Source organism: Rhyacophila brunnea, unplaced genomic scaffold, assembly GCF_057557595.1.
Source record: "Rhyacophila brunnea isolate RB1 unplaced genomic scaffold, BYU_Rbru_1.0 scaffold_23, whole genome shotgun sequence".
In the NCBI taxonomy this organism is placed as follows: Eukaryota; Metazoa; Arthropoda; class Insecta; order Trichoptera; family Rhyacophilidae; genus Rhyacophila; species Rhyacophila brunnea.
The window spans coordinates 7798488-7810152 of NW_028232893.1; the positions used below are offsets into that span (position 1 = coordinate 7798488).

At 34.2% G+C, this 11665-nt stretch overlaps 2 protein-coding genes across 2 annotated transcripts in view; one reads left to right on the top strand and one right to left on the bottom strand.

Moving 5' to 3' along the window:
- The window catches only part of Tbc1d22 (TBC1 domain family member 22), a 443277-nt gene that overhangs the window by 44359 nt on the left and 387253 nt on the right, over window positions 1–11665 (bottom strand). The gene's annotated exons all lie outside the window — the stretch shown is intronic.
- CCT6 (chaperonin containing TCP1 subunit 6) lies at window positions 1740–6160 on the top strand. The gene is made up of 5 exons (XM_085950658.1): window positions 1740–1966; window positions 2674–2873; window positions 3168–3455; window positions 4718–4911; window positions 5065–6160. The coding sequence occupies exons 1-5, from the start codon at window positions 1830–1832 to the stop codon at window positions 5839–5841; spliced, it is 1596 nt and encodes a 531-aa protein (XP_085806784.1). The 5' UTR covers window positions 1740–1829; the 3' UTR covers window positions 5842–6160.

The following is an 11665-nucleotide window of genomic DNA, read 5'->3' on the forward strand; positions in this document are numbered from 1 at the left end:
GTCGAAAATGTGTAAATTTCCAGAAAATAATAAATGTTTTACCGTGTATGAGGCTGTCACTATGGCGTGACCCGCATGACATGACTTCAGTACGTGAGTAAGTTCAGATAGATTTAAATACCTTGTAAAATGACATTACACACTTTTTACCGGTGGAACGAGCATATTGTTTATAATAGGCTTTATTCTCTTTTTTGATAGCATTCTTTGTAAACCAGAAAAATGATATTGTCTGTTTCAATATTTCATTTTATTTACTTACTCACATGCACGTTTTTTGTGATTATTCATTTAAATTTCAGTTATCCGTAACCACTAACTTCCCTCGTAGTCCAGTGCGTAATGCGGTAGCCTTTCATACGGAGGCCCCGAGTTCAATTGTCGGAGACATTCTTACAAATAAAAATCGCACATTGACTACATTCAGTTTGGTCAAACGCGATATAAAATCTCATTAGCTCATAACCACTCCATACTAATCAGTCGATACCTACCTCATTGGCTGCATATCATTTGATACCACTAAGCCGACGGATGAATGGCTCCAATCGCATATTGAACTGATGGAATTTATGTACACATCAAATCTATGTGCATTTAGCTAAATGCCTATTTCATATTATGGTAAATCATTAGTTTTTAACTTAATAGCGCCTGTACACATGCATGGATTTACTTGCACCAATAGTGTGTATTTTAAACTATCGCGATAATAACTGTTTCCACATAAAAGTGCTGACTGTCTCTCCAATCTGGTGATATATGCGAGACGCGATGTTGTCATTATATGGTGCTATTTGACAGGTTTGTAGATAACCGGTAAAGGTAAAAATATTCTTTGCGGTGTAGCTTGTATTTCTTCCGGCAGGTTCGTCACAATCATTCTACTGTGCATACGCACCACCATGCAAGTACCAATTTTATTGTGTAAAAATTCAGAACCTTCTGAACTTTTTCTATACATGCATGCAAACTTGCACGATAATACTTGTTTACACAAAGAGATTAGACTGTCCAATCTCTGAGTTTACACCTGCATTTTCTTGTTGCAGCCGCGATAATACTTACTATCAGCAGTAAAATCCATATATGTATAAACGGGGTAATAACAATAATATTTTTTTATATTACTTTCTTTCTTTTCTTTCGACCATGTCCGATCCTAATAGGATCATATGGGCCTCCACAGAGTGGAGGTTTGTATTGACAGATTTTTGTTTTTACGAGAAATGGATGTCAGCCACTTGCTCAACCTATTAGGTCCATACTCTGACTCGTACACAAATTGAAAAACAATATGTGTACTAGCCAGACCCAGGATTCGAACCTGGGACCCTCGACTCTATAGGCCGGCATTTAAGCCACTCGGCCATCGTGGAGAATTACTAGTCTTCGCAAAATGATCTCGAATTACATAGAATAGGGAAAACGCCTCGAGGGTCTCGTCTAAAGGGTTTTAGAAACCCTGATTTAGAAGAAACTGTCAATATTATTAGAAAGGAGGGTTTTTCGAGCATTACATTTTAAATTGTGCGGAATGATTGCTAGTTTATTATTGACAAACGAATCTCTTAGATTATTGATTTAAAAAATTCAAATAAAAATAGTGAAAAATAGATGCGGCCAAGTCCAAGTATCAACAATAACTTTTGACTGAAATATTTTTTTTCGGGGTTTTTAACCTTTTAGTTGGTATGCTTTTTGTTGATTTTTATAGATTGGCAACAAAAAACCGGCCTGTCGTCGTTTCGTTTACCTCGTGCTTGAGTCAGTGGAACCTTCTCGTAGTTTTTTAAAGTTATTGAATTTGTTTCATTTTATCAAAGAAAATGTCGGCTATAAGTTTGTTAAATCCTAAAGCCGAGGTTGCTCGCGCCGCCCAGGCATTGGCCATCAATATCTCTGCCGCAAAGGGAATTCAGGATGTCATGAAAACTAATCTTGGACCCAAAGGAACCATGAAAATGTATGATGTTTTATTTTATTATTCTGCACCAGATCTGACTTTAATTAATCTACACAACAGTTGTTAACCATTGTAGAACATTTAAGTATATTAAAATGAAGATATACGTGTAAATAACATTATATTTTCTAAGACTGGCGTAGAAGAAGTTAACCTCATACACCCACACCAAAAGTGATTTGTCACACCTTATGATCCGATTTTTTACTTTTTGCCTACATTTCAACACAAAGTTAGTATTATTCCCATTGTAATGCAGAATTTATATGATAAACTTTGCTTTTCGTGTAAGGTTTCGTGTGTATTAGTTTTTTTAACGTTTTTAAGGCATGTTTTCATGTTCACTGCATTGTCTTTTGTAAAAATCCCTGATAACAATATTATTATATTTCTTCACTTTATTTTTACATCGTCGTCCGTTTCTTTGATTGTATTCTGGTTTTTATACCAAGCAAATAAGAGTAGGTATTAGAGACGAGTTGGAAATACTGTCACCAGTTGTGTAGGTACTCGAGTCTCGGATGCAAACTACCCACACTCAGTACATGTGGCCCAATAAACATGTTCCAAAAAACTTGTCCGAATGCATGCGATGAGATCACAAGAGTCGCTCGCTAGTTGGTAGACTTTCAAGTACCTATATTTTAATTTATTAGTCGATGCACTCGAATGACATAATCTTATAATAACATAATTTGTTTTGTCAGGTTGGTATCCGGGGCTGGCGACATCAAAATCACAAAAGACGGCAATGTACTGCTTCACGAGATGCAAATCCAGCATCCCACTTCCTCCCTCATCGCCCGAGCCAGTACTGCGCAGGACGACTCCACCGGAGACGGCACTACTTCCACTGTCTTGCTTATTGGAGAGCTTCTCAAGCAGGCTGATCTGTTCATTTCTGAAGGTAGTGATTATTGCATTTACCAGAAATTTTCAACGTGTGCGCCTTCCCAATCACACGGGATACGTGAAATTTTTTACAATAACGTGCATTCTTTATTCAACATAGATTCTCAGTTTTCTTCAAGCAGTGGTGCCGTGATATGAACAGTTGATAACCATTAGCAATAGATAAGGTAGATCTATGGCATCTTTCTAATGAAATGATACCGAGTTCGGACAAAATTGTTTACAACACGACGTGTCTTATCAATCAAAATACTATTTGCAACAACTTAGTGTCAAATGCAATTTCCAGGTCTTCATCCAAGAATCCTGACTGAAGGGTACGACATGGCCCGCGTGAAGACCTTGGAGATCCTTGAAACCATGAAGATCCCAATCGAAATCAAGAAAGAGAATCTCATGGATGTCGCCCGGACATCTCTAAAGACCAAGGTCCACCATAAATTGGCTGACGTGCTGACGGAGGCTTGCGTGGACGCCATTTTGGCAATCAGGCACGACGACAAGCCTGTCGATCTTCACATGGTCGAACTGATGGAGATGCAGCATAAAACTGCCACTGAAACACAGCTTGTCAGAGGTCAGTATTTACTTTCAATGACATATTATTTGTTTGAAATTTATCCTAACTACTACATAATTATATATGACATAATTGATATTCAGTGGAAACTTCAGTGAAGGCTATACTTCACAGCAGGCACAGTCTAAAACAATCGTGACTATGCGACACGAAAATTGTGCAAATGACTCGTGCAGAACAAAACATAATTTGTCATAAAAATTCAACATACGTCCATTTAATGTTATGTTTATTGTTCTATTAGTAATAATGATATTATATTCATTGACATGTTTTCTTTTTCAAGTAAATGGGTAACGTTTTTTAGTCATCTTTACACGATTTAAGAATTAATTCCCCCGTCGCCATCACAAAACAAATTGACGTGTCCACAGCTCCACTTTCGCTCTCCAATTGCCAGCGAGTCCGAAATTTCGTCACACCTTTAGTTAAAAATTATTTGCCATTTCACTGAAGTATGCTCTGAAATGCAAATTTGATTCGAATTTCGTTGAATAAAATAATTGTTTATTAGTAAGTGCAGGTACATTATAACTAAAATTTGGAGAGATCATGACACCAGTTTATAAGTAATTACATAATACTTTGATTTAAAATACAAAACCCGACTACCAAAATTAACACAATTTGTGTTGTGTCAACGCCTTAGAGAGATGTAAAAAACTACTAGTTAATTTTGTCTCAATTAGATGGGACGCACATAACTTGGTTGGTAGAGCACATTGTTGTGTATGTTCAATAAATAATGTTACATTCTCAAATGTTATATAATAATATATTTCCATGAATATTTCTTTTTTTTCGAATTTTCCTTTAGTTATGGTTATTTGGAGGTTTATTTTTAAAAGCTGCCATGTCAAACGAAATATCAAAAGTTTGCATCTAAATATTGAAGAAATAAAAATGGTAATCGTGTTTTTTTAAATGGCTGAGACATTATTATTAATTGCAATGCAATTCACTGAATTTTTCAATCAGCATCACAGAAGCAAAATTTTTTTTGTTCGTTATATCGTAAACTGAATGGTTAAACTGCTCTCGAAAAATAAACCATTACAATCGATACTCGAAAATAACAATAACAAATAACAAAAGGATTTTTTGATTTGATTATGTGTACCAAAAATGATTATTTGAGTCATAATAACGAATTGTATTATGGATCATCTCATAACATCAGATAGCAACCAGCCAACGTGTTTCTGGTTTGCTGAATATCAAATGCATTTGAATTAAAATTAAATTGATGTTGTGTCCAGGTATTGTCATGGACCACGGAGCCCGCCACCCTGACATGCCAAAGAGTCTGAAGAATGCTTACATCCTCACCTGCAATGTCTCCCTCGAGTACGAGAAGTCTGAAGTCAACTCTGGCTTCTTCTACAAGTCTGCTGAAGACAGGGAGAAGCTCGTTGCTGCCGAGAGAGACTTCATCGATCAGAGAGTAAAGAAGGTGTGTATATAGACATCTGACATTACTAAAAATTTTAGTGTTCTTCATGCAATCGGAATCATCGCACAGAACCAATTTACTCAGTCTGAAATTAACGGGAGTTTTACTGTGTTGGAACAATTTAAATAATATATTTTCAATTTCCCATTCCAGATCATTGCCCTGAAGAAGAAACTATGCGACGGCACTGACAAGACTTTCGCAGTCATCAACCAGAAGGGCATCGATCCCATGTCTCTGGATGCCCTCGCCAAAGAAGGTATCCTCGGTTTGAGACGCGCCAAGCGACGCAACATGGAGAGACTCACATTAGCATGCGGAGGCACCGCGCTTAACTCGGTCGACGAGATCGAAGAGAGCCACCTTGGTTACGCCGGATCCATGTACGAACACATCCTCGGAGAAGACAAATTCACTTTCGTAGAAGACTGCAAGAATCCACTCTCCGTTACTATTCTGATTAAGGGACCCAATAAACATACTCTCACTCAAATTAAGGACGCCGTAAGGGACGGACTTAGAGCTATCAACAATGCTATCGAAGACAAGTGTATTATTGCAGGCGCGGGCGCTTTCGAAATCAAGGCTTATAACGAATTAGTAAAATACAAAGACAGCGTGAAAGGCAAAGCCAAATTGGGCGTGCAGGCTTACGCCGAAGCTCTGCTGGTAATTCCGAAGACTCTGGCTGTTAATTCAGGGTACGACGTTCAAGATACTATTGTGAAACTACAAGAAGAGTCGCGGCTGAGTCCCGATCCCGTCGGAGTAGATCTGGGCACCGGCGAGCCGATGAAACCGACCGACGCAGGCGTTTACGATAACTACATCGTTAAGAAGCAGATTATTAATTCTTGCTCCGTTATCGCCTGTAACCTACTCCTAGTCGATGAAGTAATGAGAGCTGGAATGAGTAGCTTGAAGGGATAATCGGATTTATTCTTGTCCCATTTGCATTTATTTTGCTTTTTAATGATATCTCCACAAGTATTTTTATATGATAATATGAATGATTATTATCCGTTCACCCAATGCCTACTCCTTCGTAATTAATAATTAAGAATGCACTACACGATCAAAGCCTCCGATTACAAAATTATTAATCTGCTAGAAGTGATATTTGGAAATTAAAATTCACAATGCCTGTTGGATTTATAAAGTATTCGTAATTAACACATCTTTATGTTATATTAAGTATATTTTAACAATGCTTTTAATTTAATAAACTACACTGATTAATAATAAAGAACTGTGTTTTGATACTTATCCTCGAATTTCCTTCCCTGTGTACAGTAAAACCTCAATGTATCGTAGAAGTTCTGTCAAGGGGGTCAATACATTAACACATTGATCACCAACTAGTTTCACGTAAAATAGTTAAAAATTTTTGATTATTTGTTTCTTATTTCTTATTATTAGGTTGTTTGCAAACCTGTCTGAAAATATGGAGACTAATTTTATAATACATACCTCACTTCTATACTATTATGAAGCGCGCTAGCTATCTCGTGAAAAAATTAAATAAAAGTCAAATCATAATGTTGAAATTTGAGGCAAATTTGTTTAGGAACGATAATTTTGTTTTTAAACTTGTCTATTTGGTTGAAATAAATATCTGTATCTTTGGATGCCATGAAAAAATCTTAAGCTGTACGAAGATTGCTATATAATATTACATTCCCTTTCGGCATTTACGGGTAAGGAAAAAAAACCATCTTTTATAACGCTGACGTTTTAAAAAAACACTCGTAATTTTGGTCGCCATGTTGGATATCTCGTCCTATGGACTTCCAACAAAATTTAAAGCATTTTTTTGAACTCTGAAAACAGATAATTTGATCATAATAAAATTTTGGGTTTCCACCGCGTGTACTTCTTCACTCAACGTTTCAGGCTCGTTGCAGAGGCCATAATCAAGAGAAATGTGTTATAATGAAGTGTATGAATGCCAAAAGGAATCCGATTAGCTAAGAACAAACGTTGCTCAGAGTAATGTGTCAATCGTTACGACCAAAGATTAACACATTTATCTCTTGATCATAATGGCCTCTGCAACGAGCTGGAAATGTCGAGGAAAGAAGGAAGAAGTACACGCGGTGGATACCCAAAAATCTATTCCTAGAAAGTCTCAAACATTAGATAATTTGATACTGGCATATTGAAACAGTTAAAATTTTATGCGGGACAATTTGGAAAACAAGGCCACCATTTTGTTGAGGGGATAAATTTCAGGTGGCTCCCCTTTCTGGACATCAATAATGAGTGGGGACAGGGGACACCATAATGAAGGATGATTAAAGAAAGATTTATTTCTCAGTATATATCTCATTTTATTTTTATACTTTTTTCACAAATGGTGTTGGGGCACAACATTAAACAATCGTTATAATAATTATCAATAAACAATATATTTTTATTATAATAGGTATATTCTATTAATTTTGGCCCTAGGGATTGTACATCAAATGTGTTCATAATAATTATATCAGACTAGACATATCATAAAATAGAGGAAGTTTTTTAAATTTTTATTTTAAAATTCCTGTGTCTCGAACAACGAAAAACAATAACATATTATCGTCAATAAGTACATGTATACACAGGAAATCAGTATAATATAGCATATTATATATTTGGCAGGGGTGACAATTTCTACTGCACTAAAACAATCACAAATTAGTCGCATGCGTCTATATAATGCAAAGGCTGTCATAATACAATAATTGCACAAGCGTAAATTTTTTTATAACAAAAATTATTAGCTACACAATAGACTAATTTTATTGACTTTCCTGATATAAACATTTATCATAGTCAGGCTTCAGACAAATTATGTAACTGCTAACTTGCACATTTTTTTGGCGCAAGTGGCATGAACGGTGTGAGTTTACGACTTAATGTTGTGTCTATTATAAACGTGTAGGTATATTAAAAATATATTTTAAAACAAAAAAACATTAATATATAAAACATAACGTATTCACAACATATCAATAATTTCACCAACGTTTTCTATACATACATAATTTATCTTATTAAACATGTAAATCCATTTTTGGTCAAAAATGAGATTTTTTATTGATTAATACATTCTTACACCTGTCTAAGAATTTTGCACCCCGTAAAATGTGTGCCAGGAATTCTTTTCATTTTTTATAGGTTGCAATTTCTATTCATTTTTTAAATTTCTAAAGTCTATTTAAAACTAAATTTAGACGGGTGTTACTGTCTCCTGAAAAATAAAAGGTTTTGAATTTACGAAGTTTACAAGAATGACAATATTACAGTTTTCAATCACACAAGATTTATGCTATAATTTTTAATTTATTTATATATTAATGTCAAGAAATGCCTAATATCTGGAATCTAATCGATTCTGGCGAACTTATTGTTTGTAATTAAGTTAATATGGTTTCCAAAAATACGTATTATAAAGGTATCATTTCTGAAATAATTAACATAAGCAGAGACATATCGTTTATTTTTGCATTCTTGGTAATGGTGTGATTACCGAAACAGCTATTAATTAATAACATACCATATTAACATGAGGTTCGACAATTTTGCCACAAAGCAAGACATTGAGAGAAAGCAATGCAATAGGCTTGATTAAGTACAGTCGAGAATAGCAATTGTAATAATGTTTATATAAGCATTCACACCTGACTAATTCCTGCGCACGTGAAGAACAAGGTTAAATTGTTCCACTATAATAAGTTAATAATATGTATACATATTATGTTTTTTGTATCATGAAACTTATGGCAAGCATGCATATGAAATCTGAAATGTTGCAATATGAAAATAAAGATTTACCCCATTAAACAGAAATATTAATGCTTTGAATGGTAGGTAATAATAATTGACAGATTTATACATAATAAGCGTTATCTTTTATTTAATTAAAACTGGCAGTACAGTAAAATAAAAATTAATTACGTTACAATGTATGTATGAGTACATTTCATCATCACTGCCTCCCGAAGAGGTATCTTCACAGTTTTTTTACGAGAAATAATCATCAATCATTCTCTCAACCTGGATTCACGATCGGGATGCAATCGCACACACAAAAAATTGGAATCAGATGATACGGCTTTAGTTAGTGATAATTTATAAAATGTATTTAGCACAACGACGTTGAATCATCTCTTAATCTTCTGTGGTTTTCCCTATAAATATTGTTAAGCACGTTCCGGATTGAATTATGTAGCATTGTTTTATACAATAATATCGTCACCTCAATACTACAACTAGATAACTTGACTTTCACTATTTTTGAGATAGCTATTGAATAATATGATTCTACATTATTTCCTTCTCTACAAAATGATAAAACTAGGTAAGTCAGAAGTTAATGGGAACTGTATTAATTTTGTGTTTGAAAAAGATAACTAATGATAAGATAGATAGAACTAATAAAGATAAACCATTAATGCATTAAATAAATAAAATAATATTCGTGGGTATTCTGCGAAAAAGCACTAAGTCAAAATTTCGCTGTTTTGACTTAATGATGAGGTAATCTTATTATGAATACGCTCTATAGTCTACAAAAACACACACAGTCATATCTATAAAACTGGTGAAGATAATTTATGTTATAAGTCAAAAAGACATACATCTAAATTCAGAGAAAAAGCACTAAATGGACTTAGTGCATTTGCTTCTCTCATTCTCAGGCTATATTCACAAAATTCTGCGTGCGAAACTGCACTAAGTCATACTCAAAGCAATATCGCAGAAAGGAATTTGCCTTTTATATATATAAAAAAAGTTAAGACCGTCCAAACTTTCAAACTCGATTATCTCAAAACTAGTATTTTTGACTTAATGCTTATTCGCAGAATACCCACGAATTATCTACCATATTTTTTCATACAATTGAACATTATTTAATTGAGAGAAGCACAATTTTCCATTTTTATTTTAAATAATAATTATAGCCTAGATTTATTTTAATCAAGTTTAAATTTCATTTGCCCAACAATGACCAAACCAGAGTTATCTAGTTGTAGTATTGAGGTGACGATATATAAAAGAACTCTCTCATTTCAGAGTCTATATGAAAGTTAGAGTTCTAAGTCGTTCATAATATCTTTTGGTGAAAAAAGAAGGTCTTCTTCATCGCTCGATATTCACTAGATATAACAATTGTTTTACGACACGTGTTCTGCTCACAGATTTTATTAAAGATGAAGACAAAAATCATGTTTAAACTAATTCCAGGATTACAAAACCTAATAAACATGTAGGTATTCGAAATCTATCTATAGGTACAAAAAGTACATCAAACCAAATCATTCAAAAAGTAAAAAACAAGATATAAAAATTTTATACAAAAACAAAGGAATGAACAATTATTCATAATTTATTCTTATAAACTAAACGTGTAAAAAGTGCCAGAAATGCACAAATGCAACAAAACTTTCACATAATATACATACAGAGTTTTATCAACAATGTAAAATTATACAATAATTCAAATGATTATTAAGTAATAATATATGGACTGCTGAAAGGCAAGTAGGTACAAGTGATTTTTGCGATTTTTCCTTGATTTTAACAACGCAGTGAAGATCCTAGTTTCTCCCACAATTCCATAATGGCCGCTTTCCAGTCATACGGTAATCATCGGTAGCTGCATCTAACCAGGGAATATTTGGCCTGCCTCTTCTGCGACCTACAGTATTGCACAAAAGTACTCTCTTTGCCGGTTTAGTGTCGTTAATATGGTGAACATGACAGGTAATCTTCGTACAGACAGTTAAAAAGAGCTCAACAATGTTTCTTCTCTACCAATTGTTACCATCTTTGATTTAGCAAAGTTAATGTCTATGTATCCGAGGTGTACGTACGCACTAGCTTGACAAATGGCTTATAAAGCGTGTTTTTAGTTTCGTCAGATAGCAGGCGGGACTTTTAGCATTTGTTCGCTGATGTTATTTTCTTGTTAACTTCATCTGTGATGTCATTACGTCGGTTCCCACGAAACCACTTTTTATACTACACACTTCATCATTTAGTTTGCTCCTGCGGTTTAAAGCACCTACGCCTGCACCGCGCACGTCGCTTCCAGTAAGCTTTGACTATAAGAATTAACAGATAATAATATGATTTTAAATTCAGATTATAATGGAATTTTTTCGTTTCGTTCTACTGTAATATCACCAATAGTCATCACATGTGTGGTTTTGCCTTTCAACTGTCAATATATTCATTTCGGGATGTCTTTATTATATTACAACACGTATCAGTGGTGAAAACTCGATGGCAAATATTTATTTATTGATTATGTAAAGAAATTAACTACTACCACCATTTAATGCTTCAAATAGTTTGTATTTAAATTACAAGCAACGCGAGAAAACATTGACATCTGTAGATGTCAATAGATTCTATAGATTATTTCGAATGTAATTCACACATTCACCTGAAATGAGCAACAAAATCGCCAGTACAATTTGATATACGTAGTCACAAGAGAAACACAAATTGAGAGACATAGATTTTATATGTCGTATTACACATTCATCAATTAGCAGTATGTAATAATATTTATATTATTATTTTAATAATTATGATACCTATGGTAGGTAACCAACCTATAATTTAACTGTTTCAAATTCAAATTGTTTACCTCTCATCCAAAAGGCAGTCTTCACCACTGACACGTATTCCGAGAACAACGCGAAACGAAACATAATATCAGTGGCGAAGGGTGGAGGTAGGCTGTTAAGATTCGCTATAAATA

Coding starts and splice junctions, on each gene's coding strand:
- CCT6 (XM_085950658.1), top strand. CDS start 1,830: ATGTCGGCTATAAGTTTGTTAAATCCTAAAGCCGAGGTTGCTCGCGCC. Junction 2,874..3,167: donor TGATCTGTTCATTTCTGAAG/GTAGTGATTATT, acceptor TGCAATTTCCAG/GTCTTCATCCAAGAATCCTG. Junction 3,456..4,717: donor TGAAACACAGCTTGTCAGAG/GTCAGTATTTAC, acceptor TGTTGTGTCCAG/GTATTGTCATGGACCACGGA.